Source organism: Conger conger, chromosome 2 (genome assembly GCF_963514075.1).
Source record: "Conger conger chromosome 2, fConCon1.1, whole genome shotgun sequence".
Taxonomy (NCBI): domain Eukaryota; kingdom Metazoa; phylum Chordata; class Actinopteri; order Anguilliformes; family Congridae; genus Conger; species Conger conger.
The window spans coordinates 87,584,285-87,604,564 of NC_083761.1; the positions used below are offsets into that span (position 1 = coordinate 87,584,285).

At 42.9% G+C, this 20,280-nt stretch overlaps 1 protein-coding gene across 1 annotated transcript; it reads left to right on the plus strand.

Annotated features, from left to right (window-relative positions):
- The first annotated feature begins 2,142 nt into the window (after positions 1-2,142).
- Positions 2,143-18,229, plus strand: LOC133121447 (stonustoxin subunit alpha-like). Its single transcript, XM_061230611.1, has 3 exons — positions 2,143-2,534; positions 5,070-5,675; positions 17,908-18,229. The coding sequence occupies exons 1-3, from the start codon at positions 2,143-2,145 to the stop codon at positions 18,227-18,229; spliced, it is 1,320 nt and encodes a 439-aa protein (XP_061086595.1).
- Positions 18,230-20,280: the final 2,051 nt, after the last annotated feature.

Sequence of the window (20,280 nt, forward strand, 5' to 3'; positions counted from 1 at the left end):
TTATTTATTGTTTTAAATCTGCATCCACACAACCAAATCTCTCTCTATCTCTTTCTTTCTCTCAGATTACATCTTTCATCAGGTCATCACTTCAAAACAGAGTTTGGTTCTCAGCTTTGTGGCCAATCCTTTAGGATAAGGCAGATCCACCTGTACGAAGCTGCTTCATATCATCGGTCCTCTGTGTCAGTTTGAGTGCAGCATAGATGGCTGAAAACTCATCTGCACCTCTCCCTCCTCTCACTGCAATAATGAGCCATGTACGCTATGTGTATGCTATATGTAATGATCGCACTTGGGTTTAATTATTTTACTATTCTTAGTGTTCAGGTTGTCAAGACTGTGGTATTGCTACTCGGTCAGTTTATCTGATTATTCAGCAAGGGTTCAGGTTTTTATCTGTGTGACCACTCTAGGACATGGAATCGTTTGTTTGCGCACTTATGGTTATGGGGATGCACTTTTGTACAATACACCTGCATGGTACAATTACTGTGGAGCCACAGTGCCCTCTGCTGGCCAAACTGATAACTGCAGTCAGAGCTCAGTGAACAGGACATGCAGGTGTCACATGCATTTGTGGTCCTTGATTTCTGAAAGTTTTGTTGAGATAATTGCTCATTGCTTCACGAGTTCATTTCCTTGAGGGAGAGGGTAGAGTGAATTCAGGTCATTTGGGACACTTCTTTGTAAATGCAGTTTCTGAGTCTGCCCTGTCCCAAATTACCTGAATGCCCTGTCCCAAATTACCTGAATGCCCTGTCCCAAATTACCTGAATGCCCTGTTCCAAATTACCTGAATTCACCCAACCTTGTACAAGACCTTTTGGCCCTTTTTTCACTTTCCCAGTCCTTTTTTATTTCCTCCCTAAGTTCAAAGTGGATGTTTGCTGCTTTCGATTTTGTTCCTGTACTAAAAAAAGCCTGTGCTAAACCTGCAGGGACAGACACATCAATGTTCATGCATCAACCTCAAACTCACTGTCACAGAGGGCCATGTATGGAGGCTTTCCTTCCAACCACCTAATCCTGCCTTAATTCATTCCAATAACTAATTCAGTCATTTGTATTTAACATGCGTTGAAGCACAGAATGAGGTGGGCCTATGCTTTAAAACAGGGGTGTGCTGGGGACCTCACTCCTGGTCCTGGAGAGCCGCAGGGTGTGCTGGGGTCCTCACTCCTGGTTCTGGAGAGCCACAGGGTGTGCTGGGGTCCCCAGCCCTGGGTTGGCCACCCCTGCTCTAAGCAAGCTTAGCAAACATAGGAGCCTTGTGCATTGTCTTCTACATTGCCAACATTGTTCATTACACTAAAATAAAGATGATCGACATGTTGTTATGGTTATGCTCTGAATTTACATGTGCAAAAACATATCCACAGAGATAGCCAAATATGACACACTGAATTATCCAATTCTTAACTGAAGCACATAAACATGCTGAGGCAATATAATGAATAGCAGTCTACCACTTCAGCTTAGCGTCGTCTGTATCGATCTGATATGTAAAAAGTCCTGAAGTTCAACCCCCCGTCGAAGTGTCCCTGAGAAAGATATCTAACCACCAAACGTTTGCCTTTCCAAATAAAATTGACATTAGAGTATGACCCCAAAACCAATATTCATGCCCAGTTCCAATATTTCTCTGGTAGGGGCCCTGCGTCTTGAATATATATCAACAGAGAGGTGTTGCCTCAACATAGCCCAGCAAAGATGCGCTGCGTCTTGATTACATTACATTATTGGCATTTGGCAGATGCTCTTATCCAGAGCGACTTACAGTTGATTAGACTAAGCAGGAGACAGTCCTCCCCTGGAGCAATGCAGGGTTAAGGGCCTTGCTCAAGGGCCCAACGGCTGTGCGGATCTTATTGTGGCTACACCGGGGATTGAACCACCAACCTTGCGTGTCCCAGTCATGCACCTTAATCACTACGCTACAGGCCGCCCACCTTGGACCATTTCATTGATATAACAGCAGCGAGACGCTGTCCCTGAAATCTAGAGAAATGCCTCCAAGCTGACAACCCGAAGTTTGCTTATTTGTTTAAGTATGTGCATATACTGTACAATGAATATATTATTATTATTCATTCATTAGAAATAAATGAAAACACTTGATAATGATAATGTTATTGATAAATGACTGAAATGTCCTCTGTGTTAGGAGTCTCACTGTGGGATCAAGAAGCCATCAGAAAAGATGTTGATGTGAAACCACAGCCCCTCACGCATGTTGATGTTAGCACACGTGACTCCCTCAGTGAGAAGACCCAGCTGATGGAGATCAGTGCCTCCCTGGTAGCAAGCTTCCTGGCAGGGCTGGTGAAGGTGGGGGGGTCAGGCAGCTACCTGAAGGACACATTGTCCTCCATGCGACAGTGCAGGGCCACAATGTACTACAAACAAATGACTGAGTTCAAGCAGCTGACTATGACCCAGCTGGGCAAAGTGATATACCCCGAAGTGTTTGACCAGAAGAGTGCCACCCATGTGGTGACAGGAGTACTGTATGGGGGTGAGGTCTTCATGGTGTAAAACCCCACAGCTAACCCAATGACGGAAATTAGCGGGGGCCGACGGGGGTTTTGCGTGCTTGTCCTTCTGGCGTTGCTGGGAGAACATTAGTTGGGTTAATTATTATCCTCCGTACAAGAACAGAGCACAATTATGTTTAAGAATATACTGGGTCCGTTGCCATGGGTCGGATATGGATTGACCTGCCCCATATCCCGCTTATAGCTGGCCAGAAACGGATCAGTACAATTCTTAATATTCTCCGTTCTCAAACGGGGCCGTATTGTACGCTTAGTGGTTACTATTTTTTTACTCGTTTATCTGACTCCATTTAAAATATAATTTAGAAATTTGGGTTTGCAACTTACGCGGACCTCGGGAGTGATTACATTCGACTTGTACCTGCGCCACCATTACTCAATAGATGCTCCCGGGATTAGCATTACTGCTGAAATCTCAGTTCGGTGGAGAACTCAGAGGCTGCGGGTCCAGTCAACACAATACATGCAAACCTGCCATGATAGTTGCGAGCCCAGGTTGGCGTAGCATTAACTGGGCTCCTTAGAGCTAATTTGGCAGGAACCAGCGCCGTAACGCCCAAGGGTTCCCTTCGCACCAAATCACAAGAGCCGTGCGTCACCCGACCCTTTAAGGGACAGAAATTGCTGGCCGCACAGCTTAGAACTACCACAGGTGTACCGCCCCGCCGATCGGTCGGTCTTCGGCCACCATTTCCCCCTGAGTATTTCAGTTGTAACTTAGGCTGAAAAGGTACAAGATGAATTAGAGTCATGGAGATCACGCAAGTTCCAAACAAAATAGTTTATTCGCAGACAGGTAGGTTATTAGCTTTAGAATATCACAATCAAGTATGAAATACACAAATTAAGAATAGAGATAGAGTAAATAATCATACCTAGCCTGCTTGGACTACACACAAACACGGAGTATAGAATATGCCGTATGGAAAGTCGAATACGATCTTCCTGATACTTACATACACGTACAATATGCTGTGTGGGAAGTCGAATATGATCTTCCACTGCTACACATACATACATACATACATACATACACAAGACATGTTGTGTGGGAAGTCGAATACGATCTTCCCAGATTGGTCTGTCTCCCTTGCTTTTATGCCAAATCATACGTTTGGAACCAGGCGGCAGTGCCATAAATCAACCCGGAGGGGTGGTCAAATCTGGAATTTAGACCCCCACCATTGGGGGTTGTTGAGTAGGGAAAATGAGATGATTACCAGGAGAGGACGTGTAGGTTTTCCCTTGGGATACTGAAACTATAGTTTATTAAATTCCATTTGGTATGAAATGTATCTCATCCGATTCCTTGATTTTATCAGATCACATCCATACCAAACAGATTACCCTTATGTTTTATTATGTTGCAGTTATCATGAAACTTCCCTCCTGATTATCCATTTTACATGCAATTCCTGTTACCATTACCTAAGACTTAATGCAATAATACAAGGATCACATGGGCAATGTTTTCAAGGTGTTACCGGGTCTATTTACTATCTTAATAGCAGTTCTGAATATTTAATCCAAGAGAGCAGTCACCGGTGTAATGACAGCAGCGCCCAAATGAGGGCACTGTGGCATTGTCCGGAGTCTTCCCCCTTGGAAGTGACCAGGTATGGGGTCACAGGGAGGTCACCAATGTTCGGGATGATTCTTTTCCCATGACCCAACTGGCCTTGGACCACTCATACATCTTAACTCCCCAACAGGTAGTCTAAACAACATTGAAACCCCAGCTCTCAGGCCCCTCACAAATGGCAGCCCTTCCTGACCTTAACCACCATGCTACAGGCCGCCCCATCATATCTATGAATGCTGTAGTTGGGAGTTTTCATGATAACTGCATTATGCTGTAAATATGTCTTTGTGCCTCTCATGGTAATATACCTTTTGGATAAACCTGATTTGGGTGAATGAAAGGAAAGGAGACATCCCAGACTGTTTGGTTTCTTCTCCTTATCTCCGAAATCCAGGCCTTAGTTCTTGACCCTAAAAGTGAGTCACCCATCTATAATTTACAGCCAGGCCCACCAGGCAGGGGGCTAAAACACATGGCTTCTACAGAGACAACTTTTGCCCAGTTTCCCCTCGGCTCCTGAATGGTTATGCTATCAAAGGTAGACTGTTGCAAAAACTAGACCATTACACCAGTCGCACTGAACCAATCAGAATAACACCAAACATTACTATGTTCTGACCTGGGATTATCATGAAACATCTTTATAAAATCTCCAATATTCCTGTTCTGGAATGTGAGAAAAGGGGGCCCCCAGGGCCCAAGAAGGCGCCTCTAAGAATCCTTCTCTAGCTCTCCCCCACAGGCATGTGTGCCAACGGTGGGGGCTAACAATGTATGCTCCAGGAGGGGGAAGTCAGCAAGCTGACCAGTGCATGAGACCAAATGTTACTTATGACTGGCTTACAATGGTCTTCAACCAGATGAGGAGGACAAGAAAGTTATTCAGGGGATTCGTCCACCATTAAGATCCCTAAAGTTGATATCAGCAGTTCGGGAAAATTGAAGCTGACAGACAAGGAGATGAAGAAGGTGCAGAAGTTCAGCTGCACGTTCCACGGCGATTTAGCGCTGGAGAACAACCCCACCACTTATGAGGAGGCCGTGCAGTTGTACAAAAAGCTCCCGGAGCTGATGGGGGATGGGAGTAAAGCGGTGCCTGTGAAGGTCTGGCTCTATCCTCTTACAAAACTGGACAGAAGAGCAGCCCAGCTGGTCACCAAGATCAGTGTGGATCTGGTGACACTTTTGGAAGTCAGGATGGGCCAGTTACACAAGGCCCAAATGAGAGCCGACGATGTCATACAACGATGTGAGGCCATTAAGGTCACATATTTAACAGAGAACCTGGTCAAATTCAAAAACAGATTGGCCACTTACAAAGACACCCTCCAGAATAATCTGAGCAAACTTCTGCCAGCTATCCGGGATGGGACAGAGGGGGAAGAGAAACTGGTGGCCACTCTGAAATTCATCGATGAGTCATCATTCACTCCTGACAAGATGAGAAAATGGCTTGATGATAAAGAGTCTGAAGTAGGGGTGCTGGAAAGCTACATCAAGAGTCTAAAGAGCTGTGACATTGTGCCACCTGGACCGTTCCGTTTTTAAATCAAGCCTAATATCTATTCCCCAGGGACAGCCTGAAAAGCAGGCGTCACAAAATCCTGACACTAAAATTATAAAAGCTACACTGCTCAATGTGAGATCACTGTCAAATAAATCTCTCCTAATCAGTGACCTGATTACTAGCCATAAATTGGATATCATGTTCCTCACTGAAACCTGGCTTGATCTGAATAACAGAGTGACTGTTCTGACTGAGTCAGCTCCGCCAAATTTTAGTTTCATTGATGCCCCCAGAGTTGATAAGAAAGGGGGGGGAGTAGCTGTTATCTTTTTAGACGTGTTTCAATGTAAGCATGTATCATTTGGAGACTTCTCCTCGTTCGAATATCTTGCTGCTGTTCTGAAATGTTTTACTCCTGATTATATACAGACCACCAAAGTACTCTAATAGCTTCTTTGATGAATTTGCTGAACTACTGTCCATAATCTCCATGGAACATGACTGTATATCTATTGCAGGAGATTTCAACATTCACATAGACAACCCCAATGATAACAATGCCAAAGAACTGAATAACTTACTTGACACATTTGGTCTGTCACAGCACGTCTCAGGGCCCACCCACAACCGGGGCCATACACTGGATTTATTTATCACAAGGGGTTTTAAGTCATCGTTTGTATCGGCTATTGATGTCGCTCTGTCTGACCATCTCCGCATCTTTCTTGAAATGAAGATCACCCCTGACACTCTTATTAAATCGCAAACCATTAAAAAGCGACACATTAATGAGAGTACCAGTGCGCTGTTTATGGAGACTATTTCCCTGACACCTACCTTCTCCTCAGCCTCTGTTAATGATCTCCTAGACAATTTCAATTAAAAAATCTTGAATGTTATTGATATTGTTGCACCTGTTAGGGTGAAATCAATCTCTGGTAAGAAAAAAGCACTGTGGAGGAATGCTGCTTCCGTAAAGACCAAGAAAAAAAGAGTGTAGAAAAGCTGAGCGTAAATGGCGGAAAAACTAAACATTATCGATGGCATCTACAAAGAAAGTCTTCACTCCTATAATCTAGAATTGAAAAGTTCCAGACAATCCTTCTTCTCTGACATTATTAACAAAAACATTAATGATGCTCGCACTCTATTCGCCACTGTTGATAGGCTGATTAACCCCCCGCCACAAACAGCTCCTGAATTTCTTTCCACTGTCAAATGCAATGAGTTTGCTGTCTTCTTTAGAGATAAAATTAAAAACATCAGACAAAGTATTAGTGGTTCCACATTAAAAAAAGATGTAACACCACTGCACCTGCAGAAAAGTAGCTCAATAAGCATGACCCAGTTTAGTGCCATCGACCACAAAACTCTTGAGGAACCTGTACAAGGCCTTAAGTCATCATCGTGTTGCCTTGACACCCTGCCAACAAGCTTTGTTAAAAGTGTTTACAGCTGCTTGGCGACCGACTTACTGCAAATAGTTAATAGCTCCCTCCTAACTGGCATTTTTCCAAAGTCCTTGAAAACTGCAGTTATTAAACCCCTACTAAAAAAACGTAGCCTTGACACTTCTGTAATTAGCAACTACAGACCAATATCAAATCTTCCCTTTATAAGCAAAGTAATTGAAAAAGCTGTCTACCAACAACTTGACAACTTCTTAAGCTCAAACGATGTCCTAGATAAACTCCAGTCAGGTTTTCGACCCCATCACAGCACCGAAACGGCGCTCACTAAGGTTATAAACGACATTAGTATGAACACTGACTCAGGCAAAACTTCAATTCTAGTGTTACTGGATCTTAGCGCTGCCTTTGATACTGTTGACCACTTAATACTACTGGACAGACTGGAAAACTGGGTTGGGCTATCGGGCACGGTCTTAGAGTGGTTCAGGTCCAATCTGGAAGACAGGAACTACTTTGTTTCCATTGGCAACTACACATCTGACCAAACTAGTATGACATGTGGGGTACCCCAAGGATCTATTTTAGGACCTGTTTTATTCAACCTTTATATGCTCCCACTAGGCCTAATTATGGAAAAAAACAAAATAGCTTACCATAATTATGCAGATGACACCCAACTATACATAACTCTCTCATCAGGTGACTATGCTCCTATAGACTCACTGTGTCAGTGCATTGACCAAATAAATGACTGGATGTGCCAGAATTTCCTCCAACTAAACAAAGATAAAACAGAGATAATTGTCTTCGGTGCCAAAGAAGAAAGGCTTAAAGTTACTGTACACCTTGAGTCCTTATCTCTTAAGCCAAAAAATCAAGTCAAAAATCTTGGCGTTATTATTGACTCTGATCTAAATTTTAACTCCCACATCAAGTCTATAAGAAAATCTGCATTTTATCATCTTAAAAATATTGCAAGAATTAGAGGCTATATGTCCAAACAAGACCTAGAGAAACTAATTCATACCTTCATTTGTAGTAGGTTAGACTACTGTAATAGTCTTTTCTCAGGCCTTCCCAAAAAAGCACTGAGACAACTACAGCTCATTCAGAACGCTGCTGCTAGAGTTCTAACAAGGACTAAGAAAGCTGAACACATTACACCAGTTCTCAGGTCCCTGCATTGGCTACCAGTGTGTCATAGAATAGACTTTAAAATACTGTTACTGGTCTATAAATCACTTAACGGTTTAGGCCCAAAATACATCTCTGAATTGCTTCTACACTATGAACCCTCTAGAGCCCTTAGGTCATCAGGGACCGATCTACTAGCTGTTTCTAGGATCAAAACAAAACATGGGAAAGCTGCATTCTGCCACTGGAATAACTGGAATAACTGGAATAAACTCTCGGAAGATCTTAGATCTGCCCCAACTCTACTTATTTTTAAAAATAGACTAAAAACCTTTATGTTTACCTCTGCCTTTAACTGCTGCTAAACTACTGCACTCTGACGCTAAAATGCACTACTTTTACACTTTTTTATATTTTTTATTGTCTCTATGCTCTTTTTCTCCCCCTATGCTGTTTTCCTCTGTCATAATTTTTGTTTATGTAAAGCACTTTGAATTGCCTTGTGTATGAAATGTGCTATACAAATAAACTTGACTTGACTTCCCTTTTGCACATGCAAATAATTTCCTTAAAATTGCCTTTTGTAGTATAATAATCAGTTTTTCTTTTTCATAATCGGAGCTTGATAATCAGATATTTCTCTTAACTTTTTAATGTCAAAGATTTCCTTTGAAGTGATCTTTTAATTGATTTATAGTATAATAATCAAAATAGCAATAATCATAATCAAAATAGTAGTAATATTGCGGTTTAAATGCAGTTTTCTTTGACTTGTTCAATACAGATGAAGGCTTTGTGTTTAATATTGATTCATGTGTTATCAGATTTTCCCAAAATGGCAATAAAGCATTAGAACGTTGATATTGTTTAGTGTTTTATCTTTTGATATTGACATCAAACCAGCACACACACACACACACACACACACACACACACGTACGCCGCCTCATTTAAACAGCAAGGCAACCATCACTCTTTAAACAGTGATTTATCACATTGCCCCGAGGATGTTACAAACCTGGAACAGAAACTGGCCTGCCCAGCATTTTCACACAAACATCAGAATTATTTCATGAATTCAGGAACCACACCTGGGGGAAAGCATCTGAATGCAAAACATGTCTTGTCACTGCCAGAGTGGTTAACGTACGCTGGCACTCACCTCTGGCAGTCACACCACAGTTATTTAACTAATGCCTGAAATAATTATTCAACAAGTTTAGTTGCTAGTTGTAGCCCACTGCCAATTCTTTTTATATTAGAAATGTTTTTTTGTTTTTTGTTCATACATATAGCACACACACAGTAAAGGAATATGTATTGGTATACCCTGGTGGTCTGAACTGGTCAACCAGCTACCAGCGGTTCCGAACTGGTTGTCCCAGAATATACATCTGTCCCAGATTCTGTCTGGAAAGGTCACAGTTGCACAACTTACCTTCATGTATTCATTGGGATTGTTTTTGCTGCATTGTTAGGAGTGGAGGCAGCACGGACCCTGTTCAGGATAAGCGGGTTAGGATAATGAATGAAGGAATGAATTAATTCGTGTTAGGAGTGGTCTGTGGTAGACAGACCATCATGAGACAATGCTGGTGGTGCAGCATGGTTGAATGTCTGTAGTTCTGCACGAGATGGCGAACTAGGTAGTTATGACAAGGCAATTTTGGCCATTTTGGGAAAGATTAAGAATGCAAATACTAGGGGTGTGAGGTGTGTGGGCTGGGGCGTGGACCCAAGTGCAGAGAACCAGGCAGAGTCAGGGATAGGATGGCAAAAGGAATGAAACTTTACTGAGAACAAACACAATCAAACAGCACAATCAAGCACAATCAAGCACAAGAACATGTAAACTCATAAGCTGCTAAACCATGAGACCTTGCAACAGCAGTCAAAAGAAACTCAAGACTGAGCACTGAAACATGAAACAAGAGGGTTATACATACAAGAGACAGAATGGAAAAAAGATCAGAACTAACAAGACACAGCTGAACAGAAGAAGCAAATGCTAATTGCTGACAAGACTAATTGTCATGGTCTGTGTTTTTCTGTCTCTGAAAGTCCCCTGCGTTTTCATCTTTTGTCTTCCTACATCAATGGCATTTGGCAGATGCTCTTGTCCAGAGCGATGTACAGTTGATTAAACTAAGCAGGAGACAATCCTCTCCTGGATCAAAGCAGGGTTAAGGGCCTTGCTCAAGGGCCCAATGGCTGCGCGGCTCTTATTGTGGCTACACCAGGAATCAAACCACTGACCTTGCGGTTCCCAGTCATGTACCTTAATCACTACGCTACTTTGCTGGTATATAACCACACAATATTACAGCAGTGATATACAGAAGAGCATCTCTGAACACACAACGCAATGGCAAATAAAAAATGGCAATAAAGCATTAGAACGTTGATATTGTTCAGTGTTTTATCTTTTGATATTGACATCAAACCAGCACACACACACACACACACACACACACAGGTACGCAGCCTCATTTAAACTGCAAGGCTACCTTCACTCTTAAAACAGTGATTCATCACATTGCCCCGAGGATGTTACAAACCAGGAACTGAAACTGCTCTTCTAAGAATTTTCAGACAACCATCAGAATTCTTGAGAATCAATTACTTCATTAATTCAGGAACCACACCCGGGGGAAAGCATCTGAATGCAAAACATGTCTTGTCACTGCCAGAGTGGTTAACGTACGCTGGCACTCACCTCTGGCAGTCACACCACAGTAATTATACTAATGCCAAATGCCTAACTAAAATAATAATTTTTCAAATAAATATATGTTGTTTTTTGTTCATACATACAGTGAAGGACTGTGTATTGGTTCACCCGTGTAAATCCCAGCTTGACCAGCTGGAAATTGCCAGCTGATGGGTTCAGGAAAAGGGAATAGATCTCTTTAGCTCAACAATTCAGCTTCACAGAGGAGGATGAAATAATTATTCAAGAGGTTTAGCTGCTAGTAGTAGCCCACTGCTAATTCTTTTTGAATTGGAAAAACAAATATACATTGTTTTTTGTTCATACATATAGCACACATACAGTAAAGGAATATGTATTGGTCTACCCTAGTGTAAAACCCAGCTATGACCAGCTTGAATTACCAGCTCCCAGCTGTTTCATAACATAGCGTGAGCTGGTCAAACCATGTTGAGCTGGGAGCTGGTCTGAACTGGTCAACCAGCTAAACCATGTTGAGCTGGGAGCTGGTCTGAACTGGTCAACCAGCTAAACAATGTCGAGCTGGGAGCTGGTCTGAACTGGTCAACCAGCTAAACCATGTCGAGCTGGGAGCTGGTCTGAACTGGTCAACCAGCTAAACCATGTCGAGCTGGGAGCTGGTCTGAACTGGTCAACCAGCTAAACCATGTCGAGCTGGGAGCTGGTCTGAACTGGTCAACCAGCTAAACCACGTTGAGCTGGGAGCTGGTCTGAACTGGTCAACCAGCTAAACCATGTCGAGCTGGGAGCTGGTCTGAACTGGTCAACCAGTTACCAGCGGTTTCTAAACCAAACATGAGCCGTTTCTTTTTCAGCAGGGCATGTATCTACATCACACATTTGCATACACAGTACATGTCCCAGAATAGACATCTGTCCCAGATTCTGTCCGGAAAGGTCACAGTTACATAACTTACCTTCATGTATTCATTGGGATTGTTTTTGCTGCATTGTTAGGAGTGGAGGGGGTACGGACCCTGTTCAGGATAAGCGGGTTAGGATAATGAATGAATGAATGAATGAATTCATGTTAGGAGTGGTCTGTGGTAGACAGACCATCATGAGACAATGCTGGTGGTGCAGCATGGTTGAATGTCTGTAGTTCTGCACGAGATTGCAAACCAGGTAGTTATGACAAGGCAATTTTGGCCATTTCGGGAATGATTAAGAATGCAAATACTAGGGGTGTGAGGTATATGGGCTGGGGCGTGGACCCAAGTGCAGAGAACCAGGCAGAGTCAGGGATAGGATGGCAAAAGGAATGAAACTTTACTGAGAACAAACACAATCAAACAGCACAATCAAGCACAATCAAGCACAGGAACATGTAAACTCATAAGCTGGAAAACCATGAGACCTTGCAACAGAAGTCAAAAGAAACTCAAGACTGAGCACTGAAACATGAAACAAGAGGGTTATACATACATGAGACAGAATGGAAAAAAGATCAGAACTAACAAGACACAGCTGAACAGAAGAAGCAAATGCAAATTGCTGACATGACAAGACTAATTGTCATGGTCAGTGTTTTTCTGTCTCTGAAAGTCCCCTGCGTTTTCATCTTTTGTCTTCCTACATCAATGGCATTTGGCAGATGCTCTTGTCCAGAGCGATGTACAGTTGATTAAACTAAGCAGGAGACAATCCTCTCCTGGAGCAATGCAGGGTTAAGGGCCTTGCTCAAGGGCCCAATGGCTGTGCAGATCTTATTGTGGCTACACCGGGAATCAAACCACCGACCTTGCGGTTCCCAGTCATGTACCTTAACCACTTTGCTACTTTGCTGGTATATAACCACACAACATTATAGCTGTGATATACAGAAGAGCATCTCTGAACACACAGCGCATCATAACTCTAAGTGGATAGGCTACAGCAGTAGAAATCTAAAAAAAGAAGTCTAATAAATACCTAAGTGCTTACTGAGTGTATTTTCTCTAACATAAAAAAATGCCTTTTATAGTATAGTATAATAATCCGTTTTTCTGTTTCATAGTCAGACCTTGATAATTTGATATTTCTCTTAACATTTTAATGTTTTCTGATTTCCATGTCATTTTTAGTTTGATTTATATTATAGTGATCATAATAGAAATAATCGCCTCACAGCAAAGAGGCCCTGGGTTCGAATCCCCGTTGGACAGGCCCTCTCTGTGTGGAGTTTGCATGTTCTCCCCGTGTTTGCGTGGGTTTCCTCCGGGTACTCCGGTTTCCTCCCACAGTCCAAAGACATGCAGGTTAGGCTGATTGGAGAGTCTAAATTGCCTGTAGGTATGAGTGTGTGAGTGAATGGTGTGTGTGCCCTGTGATGGACTGGCGACCTGTCCAGGGTGTATTCCTGCCTTTCGCCCAGTGTATGCTGAGATAGGCTCCAGCCCCCCTGCGACCCTGTTCAGGATAAGCAGGTTAGGATAATGGATGGATGGATGAATGAATGAATGATAATAGTAATAATCATAATTGATTTGTGTTCAATACAGATGAATGTTTTGTGTTTAATATTGATTCATGTGTTATCAGATTTTCCCAAAATGGCAATAAAGCATTAGAACGTTGATCTTGTTTAGTGTTTAATCTTTTGATATTGACATCAAACCAGGACATACACACACACACACACACACACACGTACGCAGCCTCATTTAAACTGCAAGGCTACCTTCACTCTTAAACAGTGATTTATCACATTGCCCCGAGGATGTTACAAACCTGGAACAGAAACTGGTCTGCCCAGCATTTTCACACAAACATCAGAATTAATTAATTAATTCAGGAACCACACCTGGGGGAAAGCATCTAAATGCAAAACATGTCTTGTCACTGCCAGAGTGGTTAACGTACGCTGGCACTCACCTCTGGCAGTCACACCACAGTAATTATACTAATGCCAAATGCCTAACTAAAATAATAATTTTTCAAATAAATATATGTTGTTTTTTGTTCATACATACAGTGAAGGACTGTGTATTGGTTCACCCATGTAAATCCCAGCTTGACCAGCTGGAAATTGCCAGCTGATGGGTTCAGGAAAAGGGAATAGATCTCTTTAGCTCAACAATTCAGCTTCACAGAGGAGGATGAAATAATTATTCAAGAGGTTTAGCTGCTAGTAGTAGCCCACTGCTAATTCTTTTTGAATTGGAAAAACAAATATACATTGTTTTTTGTTCATACATATAGCACACATACAGTAAAGGAATATGTATTGGTCTACCCTAGTGTAAAACCCAGCTATGACCAGCTTGAATTACCAGCTCCCAGCTGTTTCATAACATAGCGTGAGCTGGTCAAACCATGTTGAGCTGGGAGCTGGTCTGAACTGGTCAACCAGCTAAACCATGTTGAGCTGGGAGCTGGTCTGAACTGGTCAACCAGCTAAACAATGTCGAGCTGGGAGCTGGTCTGAACTGGTCAACCAGCTAAACCATGTCGAGCTGGGAGCTGGTCTGAACTGGTCAACCAGCTAAACCATGTCGAGCTGGGAGCTGGTCTGAACTGGTCAACCAGCTAAACCATGTCGAGCTGGGAGCTGGTCTGAACTGGTCAACCAGCTAAACCACGTTGAGCTGGGAGCTGGTCTGAACTGGTCAACCAGCTAAACCATGTCGAGCTGGGAGCTGGTCTGAACTGGTCAACCAGTTACCAGCGGTTTCTAAACCAAACATGAGCCGTTTCTTTTTCAGCAGGGCATGTATCTACATCACACATTTGCATACACAGTACATGTCCCAGAATAGACATCTGTCCCAGATTCTGTCCGGAAAGGTCACAGTTACATAACTTACCTTCATGTATTCATTGGGATTGTTTTTGCTGCATTGTTAGGAGTGGAGGGGGTACGGACCCTGTTCAGGATAAGCGGGTTAGGATAATGAATGAATGAATGAATGAATTCATGTTAGGAGTGGTCTGTGGTAGACAGACCATCATGAGACAATGCTGGTGGTGCAGCATGGTTGAATGTCTGTAGTTCTGCACGAGATTGCAAACCAGGTAGTTATGACAAGGCAATTTTGGCCATTTCGGGAATGATTAAGAATGCAAATACTAGGGGTGTGAGGTATATGGGCTGGGGCGTGGACCCAAGTGCAGAGAACCAGGCAGAGTCAGGGATAGGATGGCAAAAGGAATGAAACTTTACTGAGAACAAACACAATCAAACAGCACAATCAAGCACAATCAAGCACAGGAACATGTAAACTCATAAGCTGGAAAACCATGAGACCTTGCAACAGAAGTCAAAAGAAACTCAAGACTGAGCACTGAAACATGAAACAAGAGGGTTATACATACATGAGACAGAATGGAAAAAAGATCAGAACTAACAAGACACAGCTGAACAGAAGAAGCAAATGCAAATTGCTGACATGACAAGACTAATTGTCATGGTCAGTGTTTTTCTGTCTCTGAAAGTCCCCTGCGTTTTCATCTTTTGTCTTCCTACATCAATGGCATTTGGCAGATGCTCTTGTCCAGAGCGATGTACAGTTGATTAAACTAAGCAGGAGACAATCCTCTCCTGGAGCAATGCAGGGTTAAGGGCCTTGCTCAAGGGCCCAATGGCTGTGCAGATCTTATTGTGGCTACACCGGGAATCAAACCACCGACCTTGCGGTTCCCAGTCATGTACCTTAACCACTTTGCTACTTTGCTGGTATATAACCACACAACATTATAGCTGTGATATACAGAAGAGCATCTCTGAACACACAGCGCATCATAACTCTAAGTGGATAGGCTACAGCAGTAGAAATCTAAAAAAAGAAGTCTAATAAATACCTAAGTGCTTACTGAGTGTATTTTCTCTAACATAAAAAAATGCCTTTTATAGTATAGTATAATAATCCGTTTTTCTGTTTCATAGTCAGACCTTGATAATTTGATATTTCTCTTAACATTTTAATGTTTTCTGATTTCCATGTCATTTTTAGTTTGATTTATATTATAGTGATCATAATAGAAATAATCGCCTCACAGCAAAGAGGCCCTGGGTTCGAATCCCCGTTGGACAGGCCCTCTCTGTGTGGAGTTTGCATGTTCTCCCCGTGTTTGCGTGGGTTTCCTCCGGGTACTCCGGTTTCCTCCCACAGTCCAAAGACATGCAGGTTAGGCTGATTGGAGAGTCTAAATTGCCTGTAGGTATGAGTGTGTGAGTGAATGGTGTGTGTGCCCTGTGATGGACTGGCGACCTGTCCAGGGTGTATTCCTGCCTTTCGCCCAGTGTATGCTGAGATAGGCTCCAGCCCCCCTGCGACCCTGTTCAGGATAAGCAGGTTAGGATAATGGATGGATGGATGAATGAATGAATGATAATAGTAATAATCATAATTGATTTGTGTTCAATACAGATGAATGTTTTGTGTTTAATATTGATTCATGTGTTATCAGATTTTCCCAAAATGGCAATAAAGCATTAGAACGTTGATCTTGTTTAGTGTTTAATCTTTTGATATTGACATCAAACCAGGACATACACACACACACACACACACACACGTACGCAGCCTCATTTAAACTGCAAGGCTACCTTCACTCTTAAACAGTGATTTATCACATTGCCCCGAGGATGTTACAAACCTGGAACAGAAACTGGTCTGCCCAGCATTTTCACACAAACATCAGAATTAATTAATTAATTCAGGAACCACACCTGGGGGAAAGCATCTAAATGCAAAACATGTCTTGTCACTGCCAGAGTGGTTAACGTACGCTGGCACTCACCTCTGGCAGTCACACCACAGTAATTATACTAATGCCAAATGCCTAACTAAAATAATAATTTTTCAAATAAATATATGTTGTTTTTTGTTCATACATACAGTGAAGGACTGTGTATTGGTTCACCCGTGTAAATCCCAGCTTGACCAGCTGGAAATTGCCAGCTGATGGGTTCAGGAAAAGGGAATAGATCTCTTTAGCTCAACAATTCAGCTTCACAGAGGAGGATGAAATAATTATTCAAGAGGTTTAGCTGCTAGTAGTAGCCCACTGCTAATTCTTTTTGAATTGGAAAAACAAATATACATTGTTTTTTGTTCATACATATAGCACACATACAGTAAAGGAATATGTATTGGTCTACCCTAGTGTAAAACCCAGCTATGACCAGCTTGAATTACCAGCTCCCAGCTGTTTCATAACATAGCGTGAGCTGGTCAAACCATGTCAAGCTGGGAGCTGGTCTGAACTGGTCAACCAGCTAAACCATGTTGAGCTGGGAGCTGGTCTGAACTGGTCAACCAGCTAAACCATGTTGAGCTGGGAGCTGGTCTGAACTGGTCAACCAGCTAAACCATGTTGAGCTGGGAGCTGGTCTGAACTGGTCGACCAGCTAAACCATGTTGAGCTGGGAGCTGGTCTGAACTGGTCGACCAGCTAAACCATGTTGAGCTGGGAGCTGGTCTGAACTGGTCGACCAGCTAAACCATGTTGAGCTGGGAGCTGGTCTGAACTGGTCAACCAGCTAAACCATGTTGAGCTGGGAGCTGGTCTGAACTGGTCAACCAGCTAAACCATGTCGAGCTGGGAGCTGGTCTGAACTGGTCAACCAGCTAAACCATGTCAAGCTGGGAGCTGGTCTGAACTGGTCAACCAGCTAAGCCATGTTCAGCTGGGAGCTGGTCTGAACTGGTCAACCAGCTAAACCATGTTGAGCTGGGAGCTGGTCTGAACTGGTCGACCAGCTAAACCATGTTGAGCTGGGAGCTGGTCTGAACTAGTCAACCAGCTAAACCATGTTGAGCTGGGAGCTGGTCTGAACTGGTCGACCAGCTAAACCATGTTGAGCTGGGAGCTGGTCTGAACTAGTCAACCAGCTAAACCATGTCAAGCTGGGAGCTGGTCTGAACTGGTCAACCAGTTACCAGCAGTTTCAAAACCTACTTTTCAGCAGGTGTATCTACATCACACATTTGCATATGCAGTACATGTACTCGTTGGGATTGTTTTTGCTGCACCCTTAGAAGTGCTCCCCCTGCTGGCAGGCAGAGGCCCAGGGTCTCAGTCCACACTGCTTCTGGACCAGCTGCCACTCGCCAACTCATCCGCATCCTGGGCGACGACAAAGACTTTGGCCATCGAGTTCCAGACTTTGGCGACCTCGGCTGGTTGATACCACATTGCGTTACAAATGCCGCGTTCTACAGCGGTCTGCCTGATCGAATACACGATGAACTGACCACCTGTGAGCTGCCCTCTAGTCTGGACGGACTGATTGACCTGGCCATCCACGTGGATTCACGCCTGAGGGATCGACATTGTGAGACGTACCAGGGAAACCCGGCGACCCCAGAACTACACTCCTAGTCATCAGCCCCTGGTAGAGAACCCCGATCCTGAACATATATAAGTCAGCCGCACCAGGCTATTTTAGGAGAGAGAGAGACAGATTTTGGTATGACTCTACCAGGTCATCATGTCAGCCTGCTCCCTGCCACCTGCTCCCTGCCTCCTCTCCGGTCCTATGATTGCACCCATAGACCTGCTTCCTGGGGGATGTCTGTTCTTGCTTTCTGCTCCAGAGACCCAAGCCTGGAGAAGTACATCGTCACTACGAGCACCTGGTGGTCGAGCTGCATGTTCATGCCTGTTTTCCATTCTGGTTCCTCATTACAACATTACAAGCCACTTAGGAAATGACCCTTGAAGAATACATCAACTTACAAACTAGCATACCACAGTTGGCAGCTAGAATACCCTGAGTACAACAATACAATAGCTAATATAAAACACAACAATATCTATTTATAACTATATAAGTGCCATTATAGTCTATGGCATATACAAGGCAAATCATGGTGGTGAGAGTTGAGTCTTCAGTCTGTGTTTGAAAGAGGTCAGAGACTTCTGACATCCACAGAGAAGTCATTCTACCACCGTGCCGTTCTGCTTTTTTACTTTGCTCCTACTTTGCTTGTCCTGTTTTCTGCTCATCATTCGTTTCACCTGTTCATTGTTTCCTGATTCTGAGTTACCAAACTTTTGCCTGTGACCATGAACACGTTTTGGATTATCTTTGCCATGGCTGTTTGCCCTGTTATCGATACTCTAGACTATTGAATATGAACTGTGTAATCTTCTACATTCCTTGAACATTCCGCACTTCTTATGGTTATGGGTATTCACTTTATTGTACAATGCACCTGTATGGTACAATTACTGTGGAACCACAGCGCCCTCCGCTGGCCAGCCCGAGAACTGCAGTCAGAGCTCAGTGAACAGGACATGCAGGTGTCACATGCATTTGTGGTCCTTGATAATTGCTCATTGCTTCATAAAGTTCCCAACCTTGGTCCTGGGGGGCCCCAGTGTATGGGGTTTTTTGTTCCAACCACAGAATTTTAACAGGCTGTTAGTTTTACTTTATCTGCTTTTCATGTCTAGAGGAATTATTTTCCCTCTTCACACATATCATGTCTGAAATAGCTATGCGTGGCATGAAGAATAAACAACAATATGCTGTGCTTATTGTGCTATATTGTACATGAACATGAAAAGGGTAACAAAATGTTGATGAATGAGGTGAATTAATAGACTCCTAATTTGGTTTGTTCCAGTCTGGACATACCATTTCTGTAAAGTTTGAATGGCCATTTCACCATTTAGGAGCCTTTTGATTCACCCCAGTCTTTAATTTGATCAGTAAAATACATTTTTATCCTCTTTTTATGTAATTATTTGCACTATAGCAGAATGAGCACAACATGGACATCAAACTGGAGTTTTCAGTCATTTCTGACTTAATGTGGCTTAAGAGGGTAAATAAAACCTTAAGAAAAAATTATTAAGACAAAACGAAAATAAAATAAAAATCTGGGATTGCAACTGTGGTTAGAACAGAATCCAGCCTACCCAGAATGGGAACCACTGGGTTTGGGTAAATACTGTATATACGCTTAGTGAGCAATTTTTAGGTATTTAGTCGACTTAATTTTTAGACTTATTGCTCATCTGTTGTTGTAGCCTATACACTTAATTATGATGCATTGTGTGTTCAGAGATGCTCTTCTGCATACCACTGTTGTAATGTGTTGTTATTTGCGTTACTGTCACCTTCCCGTCAGCTTTGACCAGTCTGGCCCTTCTCCTCTGACCTCTCTCATTAACAAGGCATTTCCGTCTGCAGAACTGCTGCTCACTGGATGTTTTTTGTTTTTCACACCATTCTAGGTAAACTCTAGAGACTGTTGTGTGTGAAAATCCCAGGAGATCAGCAGTCTCTGAGGTACTCAAACCAGCCCGTCTGGCACCAACAAATATACCACTGTCGTGTTTCATGTTCATTCAAAAATTAATTCATTCAGAATTTTTTTTAATGGTTTCTGATCTCCGGCAACAAACTATTAAATATTGCGGGA

Bases quoted from the DNA above. Each gene is read 5' to 3' on its own strand.
- LOC133121447 (XM_061230611.1), top strand. From the start codon at position 2,143: ATGACTGAAATGTCCTCTGTGTTAGGAGTCTCACTGTGGGATCAAGAA. The intron at 2,535-5,069 runs GTAAAACCCCAC...TGATATCAGCAG, and splicing joins GGGGGTGAGGTCTTCATGGT to TTCGGGAAAATTGAAGCTGA. The intron at 5,676-17,907 runs GTTCCGTTTTTA...CCCTGCTGGCAG, and splicing joins GACATTGTGCCACCTGGACC to GCAGAGGCCCAGGGTCTCAG.